The sequence below is a fragment of the Bos indicus genome, chromosome 11 (genome assembly GCF_029378745.1).
Source record: "Bos indicus isolate NIAB-ARS_2022 breed Sahiwal x Tharparkar chromosome 11, NIAB-ARS_B.indTharparkar_mat_pri_1.0, whole genome shotgun sequence".
Lineage (NCBI taxonomy): Eukaryota > Metazoa > Chordata > Mammalia > Artiodactyla > Bovidae > Bos > Bos indicus.
In genome coordinates, this window is record NC_091770.1 from 99043019 (window position 1) to 99058843 (window position 15825).

Below are 15825 nucleotides of genomic sequence, written 5' to 3' on the forward strand. Positions count from 1 at the left end.
CTTGTGGGACTTGATTGTCTGTATCTTTCCTGTTAGACCCACAACTAAGGCCCCCAACACACACACACACACACACACACACCCAACAATAGTTACACACACCATCTGAGCCCCAAGGCCTGATTTTATCATGAACTAACTAGGTGACCTCAGACAAGTCCCGAGTCCCTGCCCTTCTTTGGGTTCCAAAACGTTTGTAGAAAGAGAGTCTGGGAGCTGAGGTTCAGGGAGGTGGAAGGTGCCTTCTGTTCTGACTGAGTCCCTGCCAGCAATCAGCACCAGGGTGTGAAGCAGAGAGAAGCAGCCAATAAGGGTCTGAATAGCTTAAAACTTTATTGTGGGCAAAAAGTACTGGCTTGAGGACTCAAGCCTAAATACAACTTCCCAAGAACAAATGTAGATAAGGAAAGAAGGATGTCTGAAGCCTGGCTGGGGCCAGGACTGGGACCAAGGCCAGTACATTATTGAAGTCTGCCCTCGGAGTCCCAGCTGAGCCTGGGGAGGGGCGAGGGGACCCAAGACCATTTAGCCCACCACAGGGAGCACCAGGGAGAGGCCCCGGCCAGGCCTCCCTCACCTCTGCGACAGGAACAGAGCCATGCACCATGAAGAAGTGCTCCCGACTCCCCAAAGACCAAAAGCAGGACTCTTCCTGGGATCATTCTGTGTTACAGAGACGGGCTCCTCCAGTACCATCTACCTGCCACCTGGGGATGGCTGAGAGCTGGACAAAGACAGAGCCTCACAGAGTGTGCAGGCACCAGGCAGGGCCCAGCGCTGATGTCACGACCTCAGGGCGTGAGCTCAGCCTTCCACTTCTGCAGCTTCTGGTCCATGGCCCGGAGCGTGGATTCATCCTGCACCAACACAGATCAGTCCTACCCCTCTCCCCAGGAGGTCTGAGGAGGCCTGGGGAGCTCTGCCCTCCCCAGGGCTGTCCTTTACCTTCACAAAACAGAAGCGGATATAGTGGTCAAAGAACTTCTGGTGTGGTAGGCTGAAGAAGATGGACATTGGAATGGCCACCAAGCCCTGGGGAGGAGGAAGCCCATGTCTCAACCATCCCACAGCCTGGCAGGCCTCTGGGGGGCCTCAGGGGGTCAGAGGGGTTCCACGATAAGGAAGGAGAAAGAGAATAAGCTTCAATGCAGCACCTCCCAGTGCTGTGTCAAGGTCAGAGGTAAAACATCCCAAAGCACCATGCCAAGTCCCTACTTATGTACAGAGGAGAGAGGGAGGCTGAGAGCAAGGAAGATCACCTGGCAGGTCAGGGCAGAGCCATAGGAGAAATGTCTTAGAATCGCAGCACTGAGCTGGATGGACCTCAGAGTTAATGGGCCAACTCACTGTACAGATGGGAAGACTGAGGCCCTGAGAGGGCAGGAATTCCTGCCAGCCCACAAGGCCTATTGGAGCACATTAAAAACAGGCTCTCCTTTCCTTGAAATGAATACTGCCCTGAGAGGCCGGGCTGGATTTTGGCCCATCAGCTCGAGGGTCAGGCACCCTTAGCAGTGCACAGCCTGTCAAACACAGAGCGCCCGGCAGAGGCCCAGCCCACCTTATTCTTGATCATCCACTTGACGAAGCGTCTGTCGTACGGCTCATCTGCCGCTCCGGGCAAGTCAGGCATCTTGTTTTCTGGGGGACAGAAGACGTGCTGAGTCCTGGGCAGCCTCCAGGGCCCCAGCTTCAGCCCCGCCCGGCCGGGCCCACTTACTGAAGTCCGAGATGTCTGTGATGAGGAAGTAGCTGCCCTGGGGGGTCACAGGCCGGAAGCCCATGGACTGTAGGCTCTGTATCATGTGGTCGCGGCAGCGCTGGATGTACTGTGGGAGCTGCACAAAGTAGCTGCTGGGTCGGCCGAAGTGCAGCTGCTCCCGCTCGAAGCTCTGAGCCACTGCGGCCTGGGGAGGGCGTGGGGGCGGGTGGGGGGGTCGGCGAACGGGTCAGGTATGACCCGACCCTGGAGCTGACCCAAACCCCTCTCTTGCCCCGCCCCTATCCGGCCCCGCCCCTCACATGGCCACGCCCCCTCACCTGGCCCTGCGTGGCACAGTGATAGACGGAGTTCTGGTGCACAGTACGCAGGTGCTTCATGAGGCTGTCGGGGCCCAGGACCCAGCCCACCTGGACCAAGAACACAGGGAGAGGGTGAGGCCCTCGGGGGCCCAGCCAAACCCTTTCCGGATTCCCAGGCCAGCCTCTCCCACCAACGATTGTAGAGGGAGGGGCCCCCCATACTCTCGTTGCCTCACCTTCCAGCCTGTGACACTGAAGGTCTTGCCAGCGCTACCGATAGTCAGGGTGCGTTCCCACATGCCAGGGAGGCTGGCTGCCCAAGATCAAAGAGAGCGGCTGCTGAGACGGGGGTGGGGGCACGGAGTGGGGGCTGGGTCCCAGCAGGCACCCAGGCTCTCAGCGCCACGGACTCCACTCCGTGTAAAGCTATTTCCAAGACATATTTGAGCCCCTCCTCATGACAACCTCGGGAGGTAGGTGCCACTATGTTCCCCTGTCCCGAGAGAAGTGAAGTCACAGCCCCAGGTCACCTGACCTGTGTGGGTCCAGACCCCTCGGTCCTAATCACCAGACCTGCGCTGCCACCGGACTGGGCTCAAGGCCCTGCCGCAAAGGTCCGGGGTTACGGGGGCGCCCTGGCCGGCTTGGCTCACCGATGCTGATGTGCTGGAACCCATCGAAGACCATCCACTGGTACACCTCGTCCGAGATGCACACCACGTCATGCTGCTGGCACAGGCTGGCCACCAGCTCCAGCTCTTCCTTGGAGAACACCTGCAGGGACCGTCCCCCACCAGAGAGGCCAGCTCAGAGCGATGTGAGCGCCCGGCCAGAGCCGGGGCCAAGGGCTTCTCTGCCCTCTCCTATCCCTGCAACAGTGACCCTGTGAGGTCAGTTGTGAGATAACAGAAAATATCTCTGTTGGTCACTGCCCCGGTTTCTGGCACAGAACTCCTAAAACCCGTGTAACTACTAAGGCGTAAAAGCCCTGGAGGGTTTCCCCGGTGGTGCTAGTGGTAAAGAACCCGCCTGCCAATGCAGGAGACATAAGAGATGCGGGTTCGATCCCTGGGTCAGGAAGATCCCCTGGAGGAGGGCATGGCAACCCACTCCAGTATCCTTGTCTGGAGAATCCCATGGACAGAGGAGTTTGGTCGTCTACAGTCCCTGGGGTCGCAAAGAGCTGGACACGACTGAAGCGACTGAGCACGCATGCACAAGAGTACTAGAAGCATCTTTTGCTCTAATGCTTGGTCTTTGATCCTGACCTTGACACAGGCAATGGAACCCCCTGTACACTCCTAAGAGATAAGAGCGCTAGGAGCATTTTTGTTCTAGTGAGGTGACTCTGAGTGGGCTCCTGGATGGAGGCTGGTCACCAGAAAGACCACGCAAGCCATGATTAGGAGCCTGAAATTTTCAGCCCCCTCCCACATCCCACTTCCTGCCACTTCCTCAGAGAAGGGAGAGGGGTTGGAAATGGAGTTGATAATTGATGCCTCCATCAAAATCCCGATAGGATGGGGTTTGGGGAGCTTGCAGAGGTGGGTGAGCTCATGCTGACGCACCCCCAACTCCACAGGGACAGAAGCAAGCACCTGTTCTCAGGCACCTCCCAGACCTTGCCATACTTGTCTCTTCATCGGGTTGTTTATCTGTATCCTTTATCATCACCTTTAATAAACTGATAACTGTTAGTAGGTGTGTCCCTGAGTCCTGTGAGCCACTCAGATGAATTGAACCTGAAGGGGGGGAGGTGGGCGTCTCAGATTTACAGCCACAGGTTGGAAGCACAAACTGACTTGTGATTGGCGTCTGAAGTGGGGTCGGGGGGCAGCCTTGTCAGACTGAGCCCTTCACCGGTGGAAGCTGACACCATCTCCAGGTAGACAGTGTCAGGACTGAATTAAATTGAATTGGATTTTGTGGGACACCCAGCTGGTCTCACAGAACTGCTTAGTGTGGGGAAAAAAAGAACCCCACATATCTGGTGTCAGAAGCTTTGTGAGTGTGATAATGGTGTGACAGTAAAGGAGAAGCACGGGTGGAACACTGGGTCTTCCTTGACATCGGTTCTGTCGTGTTCCCATTTTACAGATGAGAAAAGTGGAGCGGTGAAGTCACGGGTCCAGGTCTGTGGGGAAGTAATAGAGGCTTCCAGCCCAGCCCCCTACTGCTGACACCTGCCCTGGGGATCCCTGCCCCAGGCCCTGGGACCCCAGGAGCCTCGATCCTCAGAGCTCTCCACAGTTAGCTCTCCCGCTTGACGGATAAGAAAACTGAGGCCCCATGGCAGCACACGAGTAACAGAACAGGCACGCAAGCCAATCTGGAGGGGTGCCCGGGGAGGAGGTCTCTCAGGTACCTTTCCCAGGGGGTTGTTGGGTGTGTTGAGGATGAAGGCTTTAGTGCGAGATGTGAATTTGCTGGCCAGCTCCGTGGGATCCAGCTGCCAGTTGCTGCTGGAATCCGGTTCTCCCTTCTGGGTGGGGCTCTGCAAGAGGAGGGGGCGGGGGTGGCAATACTTACTCCCTGACTTTCATCTCTAGGAATTCGGCTCCTCCCCCCAGGCATCTGTCTCCACGGGCTCTCCTCTGGGGCTCTGGCCACCCCTCCCCCAACCCCGGAGAAACTGGCCTCCTCCACTTCCTTCCTTCTTTCCACCTCCCCGGGTTCAACCCAGCACACTCCTTGGACCCCTCTGCCCACCCACACCCCAGCCAGCATCCTCACCGGCTTCAGGGACACAAACACAGGGCGACCCCCTGCCATCAATGTCATGGGCTCATAACAGTCAAAGAAGGGCTCGATGATGATAACCTAGTACAAAAGTCAGATGAGCTGGGGCTGGCTCCACCCGGACCCTTCACCCCGACCCAGCCCGGGCTTTGCCCATTCACCTCATCTCCTTCATCCACCAGGGCCTGGAAGGCTGTGAACAGGGCCCCGTAGGCACCCACGGTTACCAGCACGTTCTTGAGTGGGTCTATCTCCTGTCCCAGCAACTTCCCAAAGAAACTGGCCAGAATCTTCGTCAGGGGTGGGTAACCCTGCCAGGACAGCACGGGTCAGGCGCCTGGCTCGGCCTGGGCCCACCCTCCCGTTCAGACACTCTCTGCAATTCTAGCATCTTTCAGCAGCAAACCTGGGAGTCAAGTCACCTTCTGTGGGGTGGGTCCTTTCATCTCTGCCACCACCCCTTGCCATGAAGCCTGCTCTGTGCCGGGCACACCACCCAGGGCTGGGATTCATGGGGAACCAGACAGAGTGTATGCCTTCACGAATGACAGTCCAATAAATAGCAACAACTCCACGCTTTAAACACCTCTCTTTAAGTTTAAGAGAGTTTAAGGGACTTCCCTTGAGGCTCAGCTGGTAAAGAATCCGCCTGCAATGCAGGAGACCTGGCTTCCATTCCTGGGTTGGGAAGATCCCCTGGAGAAGGGAAAGGCTACCCACTCCAGTATTCTGGCCTGGAGAACCGCATCACTGTACAGTCTGTGGGGTCACAAAGAATCAGATACGACTGGGCCACTTTCACTTTCTTTAAGAAGGACTTTTGTGCCATCTGAGCCTCTTAGCAGCCTTACAAGACAGACATTACTTGATTCCCATAATTTAACAGGTGGAAAAAGAGACCCGGGAAAGGAAATGACTTGCCCCAGGTCATGGCAGTTGAAGTGCAGGACTGGGAGTTTATGCTGCAGCTTTGGAAACCCCTCACTTTGAGAGGAATATTGGATCTATATGCTTGTTTGCGGAGGACACTTATAACACATTCCAGGGTAAGCCAAGGGACTGAAACCTAAGGTCTGGAACTTAATTAAATGATTTACCAAACCAGATTTGACCACATGAAAATGAAAAATTTCTATACATCAAAATATTCCATGAGCAAAGTTAGAAAACTAAGAGAGAAACATTGCAACAGAAAGAGCTCTTGTGAAGCAATAAAACAAATACACATAGCCAAATGAAATAATAAGGGCAGTCATGAAAGAAAAATTGCTGATGTTCAATATTGGTAGGAACAGAATGAACTTTCCTGCCAGCTCTGAGACCAGACTATTGATGGGAATGTAAGTCTTACTGGAGGGCAATTTGATGATGTCCATCGATGGCACCCCACTCCAGTACTCTTGCCTGGAAAATCCCATGGATGGAGGAGCCTGGTGGGCTGCAGTCCATGGGGTCGCTACGAGTCGGACGAGACTGAGCGACTTCACTTTCACTTTTCACTTTCACACAATGGAGAAGGCAATGGCAACCCACTCCAGTGTTCTTGCCTGGAGAATCCCAGGGACGGCAGAGCCTGGTGGGCTGCCGTCTATGGGGTCGCACAGAGTCGGACACGACTGAAGTGACTTAGCAGCAGCATCATAGGCTAAAATGCTTACACCCTTTGATTATCTGGTTTTACTTCTTGTGATTTGAGATAAATGCTCACCTGTGTGTACACACAAAATATTCAATGTGGCATTGCTTGATAGTGAGATAGCCAAACCAGACCATCAGTGCAGGGCTGGGTAAATAAATTATGGCACCTCTAGTCAGTGGAATACTATGCAGTCATCAAAAAGAATGAGGCTATTTTGACATGGAAAGTTGCCCCTATCATGTATGTAGTGAAATAAACAAGTTCCATAACATTGTATATATAATGTTGAATTTGCTTATCAGTTCTAGTAGCTTTGTGTGGAGTCTTTAGGGTTTTCTATATATAGTATCATATCCTCTGCATAGAGAGACAGTTTTGTCTCTTTCCTTCCAATTTGGATACCTTGTGTTTCTTTTTCTTATCTGATTGTTGTGGCTAGGACTTCTAGTACTATCTTGAGTAGAAGAGGTGTGAGTGGGCATCCTTGTCTTGTTTCAGATTTTAGTGGGAAGGCTTTCAGCTTTTCAGCGTTGAGTATTAAATTGGCTGTGGGTTTGTCGTAGATAGCTTTTGTTATGTTGGGATATGTTTCCTCTATTACCACTTGGGTAAGCGTTTTTATCATGAATGGATGTTGAATTTCATCAAATGCTTTTTTACATCTATTGGGATAGCCATGTGGTTTTTGTTTTTTTCTTTTGTTTATGTGGTGAATCACACTGATTTGCCTATGCTGATCCTTGTGAACTTGGGATGTGGCGTACAATCTTTTTTACATGTTGTTGGATTTGGTATGCTAATATTTTGTTGAAAATTGTTGCATCTGTATTCATCAAAATATTTCCCTGTAATTTTCTGATTCGGTGCTGTCTAGTTTTGGTCATCCTGATGGATGATGATGGCTTCATAGAAAGTCTTTGGGAGTGTTTCCTCTTCAATTTTTGGAAGAGTTTGGGAACGATCGATGTAAGTTCTTCTTTGTATATTTGGCAGAATCAGTCTGTGAAGCCATCTGGTCTCAGACTTTCGTTTGTAGGGAGTTTTTAAATTACAGACTCTATTTCACTTGTAGTGATAGATCTGTTCAAATTATCTGTTTGTTCTTGATTCAATTTTCGTGGGTTGTATGTTTCTAGAAAAAGATTTGTGATTTTTTAACACAAATGGATTCATACTAGAAACAACGTTGGCCTTCCCTTAAGATCCAGTGGTTAGGACACTGTGCTTTCACTGTAGGTGAACTAAGATCCCACCTACTGAGCAGCACAGCCAGAAAACCAAAAAAAACCCAAAAAACAAGGTTCTACTGTATAGCACAGAGAACTATATTCAATATGCTATGATAAACTATAATGGAAAAGAAAATTTTATTTATTTTTTTTTTGAAAAGAAAATTTTAAAACGGGGATATATGTATATTATAACTGAATCACTTTGCTGAGCGCCAGAAATTAAGACAATGTTGTAAATCAAGCTGAGGCTCCAATACTTTGGCCACATGATGCAGAGTCAGCTTTATATTTCAATAAAAATACAAAAAGGAAAGCCACACAAATCTCACTTGTGGATGCACGTGTGTGTTTATATAAACATTTTTAAAGTTAAAAGTTCAAAAGTCTGAACACTCAGCAACACAGCACACCGTTGGCAGTGCTAGACTCTGGGCGGTGGGATTGGAAGACACTTCCCCCAGGCTGTGAGATGCACACCAACGTTTAAGAACCTGCTCCAGGGCTGGCAAATATTTACTCTGTGGTCCTTCACAGACAAACTTTGGATTTAGAGTCAAAAAAAAAAAATCAACTATCTTTCATCAGCTTTATGTGTCACCTCCTTCAGGAAGCCTTCCCTGATCTCTCAGGTTTCCTTGCCTTCTTCGTGTTCCCAAGGACCCTAAGCTCCTCCATCGCAGCATATCAACTACCTTTGATTTCTGCTTCTGTTGTTTGGTCTGCTTTTCCCACTAGACCTTGATCTCCCAGCTCATGTTTTGTTTTCTTTTAAATCTGTCTTTCCCCCAGGCCATGAACTGTCCCAGGGCCTGTAACAAAGGAGACAGTCAGTGAACACTGAACCGTGGCCGGACTGAATTTCAACGGCTCTGCCCCGTGAACCCTAACATCTAGATTGGCCTGCTCTCCAGAAAGAGCTGCCCCTTCCTCCCCTGGGACCTCTGCAGAGACCCATGTCTTGAGGCCCCCAGAGGGGCTGGGAGACTCACAAATGCTTTCGTGTACTGGTTAAGCATGAAGTCTCCGCTGACGGCGTGCTGAAAGGCTTCCACGGCGAACTCTGGGGGTGAGAAGTCTGGGAAGCCTTGGCCCAAATTTACAACATCAGCCTCCTCGCTGGCCAGTTGGACAAATTCCACCCTGGGCAACAAACAGAGAGTGGGTAGCAGAACCCTCCACCCCAACCTGGATTTCTGCTCCATTCCAGGGCAGGGTGAGCAAGGCAGTTGGGCTTGCTCTAGAAAAACTGGATAGTTAGCACCCATCCTGATCTGTTTACGGTCATAACTGGTCGTATCCTGGTCACATGTCTCAGCCCAGGGGCTCTGCAACTTTCCATCACCATCCACAGTAAGAAATCACTTTTACATCCCAGACTCTGGAGAGACAAACAGGGACTCCACGTTCTCCTTCCAGTGGGATCCACGGCAGTCTTTCCCATTCTGTCCTACTCTGGTCCTTATAAATACTTGCTGAGCACCCCTAAATGGATTTCATGACCCATTCATGCGTCTGTCAACGCCACACTTTGAAACATTTGCTCAAATCGCCTCTGTTAGTCTATGAGGCAAGCTCTACTCCTCGGTCGCAATGGGGATGGAGAAGGTGGGATTCAGGGGACTTGCCCGATGGCTCCCAATTAGCTTTTCCCAGTTGGCTTTTGAGTCCACCTCTGTCTGGAGCAACGGTCAGGCCCTGGAGAGTTACTCTGAACAGACTGTAGTCCCACCAGCCCTGCCATCTGCCGCCTCTGGCCCCCTACCACCTTTCTTCTGGGCCTGCCTGCTGGCCACCTCTTTAGGGAAGCTGGCAGAGAGGCTGAGAAGCTGGATAAAAAGGCTGGCACCATGGCTCCAGGTTGGCAAGGGGCAGAAGAGTCAGGGGTGGTGGCAATGAATTTGCTTAACAATAAATATGTCTACAATCGGTCATTCTTCTCTCCAGAGCTTCACAAGGTCTCTGAAGACACGAAGTTGCTGAGGCTCAGAGAGGCCCATGACCTGCCCAGAGCCACACTGGTGGCTAAAGCAGAGCTGAGATGCAAAGTCAGATGGTGGGTGTTCCATGGTGGCTGGGACAACGGAGCCAGATCCTCAGGCCACCACCCGAGGGTCCGCAGGAACCGGGGGCCTCTCATGGCCCTCATCTCTCCTAGCACGCTTCCCTGCTCTGTACAGTCCTCCCTGGCCAGCTCTGCCCTGACTCTGCCTGAGACTTGGCTTCTCCTGGCCTCAGTCCTCCCTTCTGTAGAATGGGTATGACAGGCTCAAGAGTCTGCTGGCTCTGTGAGTCAGGAAAGACTCTAGCTGCCTCTCCCAGCCAGTCATTTCCTCCCTCTGGGCTGGACTTTACCTTATCTGCAAAATGGGCCACAGGCCTGTCCACCTGCCTCACAGAGAGGACAGACGGGGCAGCCTGGGAAGCAGGACCCTGGGGGCTCAACCTGGAGGGCAGCCGGATACCATAGGGTCTTTGGGCCTGGCTTCCCTATCCCAAACACCAGGGAGCATCAGAGGAGAAGATGGAGGTGGAAGATGTTTGCAAAACACAAAATGCGGTACAGGAGGAGAGTGTGAAAGAAAAAGATGGTCCTCTTTTGGACAAAAACAACAGCCACCTGTACAGAGGTGGCTCTGTGCTCTAGGCCAAAGGGGGACTGGGCTGGGAGCAGGGGTTGGAGAAGGGGGAAGAAGGAAGGTCCTTCAATCTTTCTTACACACCTGCAATTGCATCCGTCGCATCACTAGTGACAGCGGGCACGTACGTCTTTCACATGTAGAATGAGTCAATAAAGAAAAGATGCTGAGCTCTGCAAGTGTCGGTGAGAAGCCGCCCATGTCTTACCTTCTTATATTCTTTAGCTTATCTTGTTCTCTACTAAGTGTGAAATGAAAGACACCCCCCTGCCCCCGGAAAGCCCTCAGCCCGGTGCCTGGGTAGTAGCCATGGCTCACACTGTATTTCATCTCATCCTCCCAAGGCCCTTCAGGGGAGACAGAAGCATCTCCATTTCCTAGCTGGACCTGGAGGCTCAGGGCAGGTGAGTCACCGGCCCCAAATGCCATAGCCAAGCACGGTGAGGCTGAGACCCAAACCCAAGCCGGTGGCTGGGGGTCCTCACCTCTCAAGGGCTGAGGCTGCAAACCTCTCGGTCCGAGTATGCAGCCGTCTTACGTACCACTGAGTCCCGGCCAACCCGGGGACCGCCAGCCCTGCTATCCTCGAGCCAGGGGACCCCCACCACCATCCTACCCAGTCCTGCCTGGCTCACCGTGGGCTGTAGTCGATCCCGTCCAGCCTTTGAGCCTGCAGCCGTTTAGCCATGGTGAGCTGGAGACAACAGAGCAAGCAGAGAGTCAGCTGGAGACAGAGCAAGTGGAGAGTCAGCCTGGGCTCGCTCTGGGGAGGCAACTGCTCTGTGACCACAGCCTCCGTGTCCGCCCCGCCGGGAGGAGGCGAAGAGCAGGGCTCCTCCCCGCGCCACCAGCCTGGAGTTGCCCACCTGCCAGCCCGGACTCCGCACATCTTGGGACATAGACTGGATTCCATCAGGTTAAAATTTGACCCAGGTTAAAATTTGGAGGGGCTGGGGAGGAGGAGCAGCAGGAAGCAGGAGAGCGGAGTACGGTGACAGTGACGGCAGCGGCTTCTTTCTAAACGCTTCCATGAACTTCCCGGAACCCCCCGACTTGACCCATTTTACAGATGCGAAAATGCAGGGAGGAGGGGGAGACAGCTGCGGTCAAGGTCACACGACAGACAGACTCAGGCCTGTTTGAGATGAGGCCATGTTCGGACTCGGGCACAGGGGCCACTTGCTCAGTCTTTCAGGGGCTCAGGGGACCACCCCTCCCCTTCCCTGGGTTCTTTCCAGGCCAGCTTCCCCCTCACCCACAGGTGTGCAGGGACTGGCCTGGCCTGGGGACCATCAGGCTCAGGCCCTCAGTCTGTCGTGGCTGGTGATATTGCACAAGTGCGTTAGCTCCTCCTGGCCTCAGTCTCCCCATCAGTGTAATAGGGGCATGGGCTTCGTGGTCCCTCGGAGCCTCCTGGTCCCTGTGGGTTGGAGTCTCAGAGGGGCTGCAGGTGGTGAAGCCACCAGCTGTAGCTCACGGTCAACCCTCACTGTTCTTCATAGTCCGAGTCCTCACAGCATGCTTACCAGAGGGGTCAGGATAATCCTCATCTAAAGATGAGGACATTGGGGCTCAGAGAGATTTGGGGCCTTGCCCAAGGTCAGAAGAGGAGCTGCACAGGGCTCTGGGGCAGGACGACAGCAACAGCCGGGCTCCCAGCACCTGGCCCTGGGCCCGGAGAAGGGTGTGGGGACGGTCTGTACACCGGCCAGGTTTTTCCATTGCCTGGGGGTCCTGGTGATGTGAATGGTTCAGAGAGAGCCCAGCGTGGAGCCTGGCACCTAGTGGGTACTTTGCTAACATTGGCAGCCCTGTGCTTTCACCAGGCCCTAATACCTCTCGCCAGGCCTGGCACTCAGCATGTATGGAAATAGTAAAAACGATAGCATGATCTTTGCCAGGGAAACCCCTCAATCCCTGTCAAGCGGGATGGTGGGTCCCCCAGAACAGGCACGGCTGTGCCCTCCAAGGCCAGCGCTGGGCTCACACCAGGCCCTGTGCCTCCCATCCTCTGCTGAGGGGACTTGAAGCAGGCGGGTACGTTCCCCCAGACACAGGGTGGAATGCCCCTCCTCAGATAATAATCGCACTGCCCTTTTTCGGTTCTTAGCCGCAGGGAGTAAATCGGAGGGTGAACTCTGACTGACTGCCCAGCCCCTGGATTCTCCCAGCTCGCCCCCACGGGCCTTTGCACAGCCTGGCATCCTTTCCCTTCATCTGGGACTGGGCTTGAAGGCCGGCGATTTGCATCGCAGCCTCACTTCTCTAATGAATCCAAGAAAAGCTGTTAATTTTTTCCTTGGCTCAGCTTTTTATTCACAAGGACAGTGTGATGACTTCAAGCTCCTTGCACACAGGACTGGAAACTGTAAGTCCAATGTAATCTACCTGTTCACAACATTTCATAACTATCAGTGCGACCCTCTAACTTTACTATAGAGGAGAAATAAAAGGAGAGTAGTTTATAACCCGGTCATGGATGCAAAGGCTCAGGCTTGCCCACACTAGGAGATTCTAGGAAGTGGATAGTTATTGGCCCTTGCTTAGAAGAAATAAATCTGTCCTGTGGGACGTTCCTGGTGGTCCAGTGGCTAAGACTCCCCGCTCCCAATGCAGGGGGCCTGGGTTTGATCCCTGCTCAGGGACCTAGATCCCACAAGCCACACAGATCTTTTCCCGTGTGCCACAGCTAAGATCCAGTGCAGCCGAAAAAGAGAAAGAGGGAAAGAAAGAAAAGAAATAAGTCTGGCCTAAACTAGGCCGCTCCCTAGCCTAGTCCCTTCTAAACTCCGCTCCCACCCAGCCTGTTCCTCCAAGGTCTTTCAAAGCATTTCAGAGCCCAGAAAACTAGTCATCTGTCCCAAGGCGGGGCACTTCCTCCTCTGGTCCTCACTCAGTCATCAGCTTCTCTGGAGCATGTTCTCTGACCAGGTCCTGGCAAAGCGCTGAGACCACAGTGTGGACCGATGTTGGGATCCAGAGTGAGGTACTCCGCCCGTGGCAAAGGTCATGAGGAAGGAGGCTCGACATACGCAAAGGCGGGATCGAGCCTCAGGACTCCCCCTGGAACTCCTGGAGCATCTACCCCCATAACCAGAGCCTGCCTACTTTACTACTCTGTGCTCTCCCCTACACCTCTGACTTTACGGGGGGCTGTCCCCCACCACCTCTTTCGGACAAGGAGTTAACTTAGAGCTCCAGTTAATAAAAACTCCTGGGTGTGACAAGAGTGTTTTAACCTACAAACTCCTCTGAAGGTTCTCTGGCCTGCCTGACAGGCTTGTCCGGCCACATGCCATCGCTCACAGCCTCCCAACCGTGAGAGGCACGAGATGCTTTAAACCTTCTAAAAACAGGTTCCTTAGAAAAGTTAGAAAACTATTAGTATAAGTATAATGGGCTGATTAGAAATTGTATTGGTGAAGGGTTTTTCATTTGTTGAGCCAATGTTTGTTGCTAAGTCTCCACATCCCCTGCCCTTACACACGTTAATGAGTATATAGAAGAAATAAGTATTAACCTTTGATATTAATCACGTTAGACCTTAGGCTAAGTAAATTCTTTCCTTAACTAAAACCCACTATACCCTCACCCTATAGGAATGTAACTTTATTTGGGTGGTGTCTGTTTTAAGAATAATCACCCCTGGAGAAATAAGTGTCCTGGTTGACTGACCTCTGTCACAAGGAGAGAGAGGGTCATAAATTGTCAGCAGGGCCCCCTGGCCAGAAGATGATGTAACACCCCTAAGACCTCTGTATACATTTGTATGAAGCACCTGACTTTGATAAAAGTCAGGACTGCTGACCCCGCGTGACTTTTGCATGACATCTCAGTGTATAAAAGTAGACCATGGAAAATAAAGAATTGGGATCAATTTCTCGAAATACTGGTCTCCCCATGTCGCTCTCTCTCTCACTCTGGTTGATTCTCCATCTGGAGCGCGGAACCCACCATGCTTACTAATTATGCCTGGGCTTCTAAGATCCGAGCGGGGAGGCCTCAGTGTCTCCTCTCCTTCGGGAGAACAGAAGGACGCCTGCGGCCTATGTAAGTGGTGCAAGCTTCTTGTCTTGAAGTTTTATTGGTCTCCCGCGTAAACCAAGCTACTCAGCCTCTTTCCTCCACTGAATTTTCCTACTGAGCTATCCTCATCCTATTACTCTTTATATCTTTGATAAAATATTTAAATAAATAGGTCGCCGACGCCGTCCCCGCTTCGAATACCCTGGATCAGCCGGGGCTGGACCCCGGCAGACCAGGCCTGTCAAGAGATGCCCACAAACACTGTCTCCATTACTATCCAGCACGTGTATTTCCTGACCAACGCGAAGGTGTGTGTTATGGCTCGAATCGTGTCCTCCAAAAGCATATGTCCAAGTCCTAACCTCTGATAACCTGTGAATATTTCCCCAGTGGCTCGGGGGTAAAGAACCTGCCTGCAATGCAAAAGACATGCTGGAGATGCAAGTTCAATCCGTGGGTCGGGAAGATCCGCTGGGGATCTTGGGGTTGGTCCGTGGGGTCGCAGAGTTGGACGTGGCTGAGCGACTAAACAACAATCTGTGAATGTGGCCTTATTTGGAAACAGGATCTTCGAAGGTGTGACCCATTTAAGACGATGGACTTCCCCTGGTGGTCCAGTGGCTAAGATTCTGGGCTGCAGGCGGCCCAGGTTTGATCCCTGGTGAGGCAACTAGATCCCACATGCGGCAACTAAAGGTCCCGCGTGCTGCAACTAACACTGGCCCAGACAAAAATAGCAATGCATGCGTGCTAAGTCACTTCAGTCACGTCTGACTCTTTGTGACCCCACGGACTGTAGCCCACCAGGCTCCTCTGTCCATGGGATTCTCCAGGCAAGAATACTGGAATGGGTTGCCATTCCTTTCTCCAAAAAATAGTAATAATAGTAAATAAGTAAATATTCGAAAAATTGAAGACGAGGTCTCACTGGATCAGGGTGGACCATTGCCAGTACAGTTTGTTTCCTTGTAAGAAGAGAAAAGAACACAGACACACGGGAGAAAGTTCATGTGAAGACAGCTGCTGCTGCTGCTGCTAAGTCGCTTCCGTCGTGTCCGACTCCGTGTGACCCCACAGACGGCAGCCCACCGGGCTCCGCTGTCCCTGGGAGTCTCCAGGCAAGAACACTGGGAGTGGGTGAGGCAGAGACTAATGTGTCTACGAGCCAAGGAACACCGAGGACTCCTGACAGCACAGAAGCTAAGAGAAAAGCATGGACCAGATTCTCCTCCTCTAAGCTAAGAGAAAGCATGGCCCCAATAACACCTTGATTTTGGACTTTCAGCCTTCAGAACCACCCGCTGTGTGGTACTTCGGTACAGACGGCCAGGAGACTAACCCAACCGGACACTAGAGGGCGCTGGGGGCACGGCCCCTGAGGGCAGGAGTTCCGGCGGGCTCCTTGGAGGGCGCGGCCTTCAAGCCCAGTCCCAGAGGAAGGGAAAGGATGCCAGGCGGTGCAAAGGCCCGTGGGGGCGAGCTGGGAGAATCCAGGGGCTGGGCAGTCAGTCAGAGTTCACCCTCCGATTTA

At 52.5% G+C, this 15825-nt stretch overlaps 1 protein-coding gene across 3 annotated transcripts; it reads right to left on the reverse strand.

The window, feature by feature from the left end:
- Positions 1 to 308: 308 nt before the first annotated feature.
- On the reverse strand, positions 309 to 11501 carry LOC139185857 (kynurenine--oxoglutarate transaminase 1-like). 3 transcript variants are annotated; one of them, XM_070799370.1, is made up of 12 exons: positions 10904 to 11490; positions 8622 to 8772; positions 4923 to 5072; positions 4756 to 4842; positions 4388 to 4516; positions 2676 to 2796; positions 2259 to 2335; positions 2041 to 2130; positions 1721 to 1907; positions 1562 to 1641; positions 946 to 1032; positions 309 to 857 (listed from the first exon to the last, which is right to left on the reverse strand). In XM_070799370.1, exons 1-12 carry the CDS (start codon positions 11179 to 11181, stop codon positions 792 to 794), a joined length of 1503 nt encoding a protein of 500 aa, XP_070655471.1. In that variant the 5' UTR covers positions 11182 to 11490; the 3' UTR covers positions 309 to 791. The 3 variants fall into 3 exon arrangements, with proteins under 3 accessions (XP_070655471.1, XP_070655473.1, XP_070655472.1); XM_070799372.1 differs by lacking the exon at positions 10904 to 11490 and adding an exon at positions 10353 to 10735; XM_070799371.1 differs by lacking the exon at positions 946 to 1032 and having other exon boundaries at positions 10904 to 11501.
- Positions 11502 to 15825: the final 4324 nt, after the last annotated feature.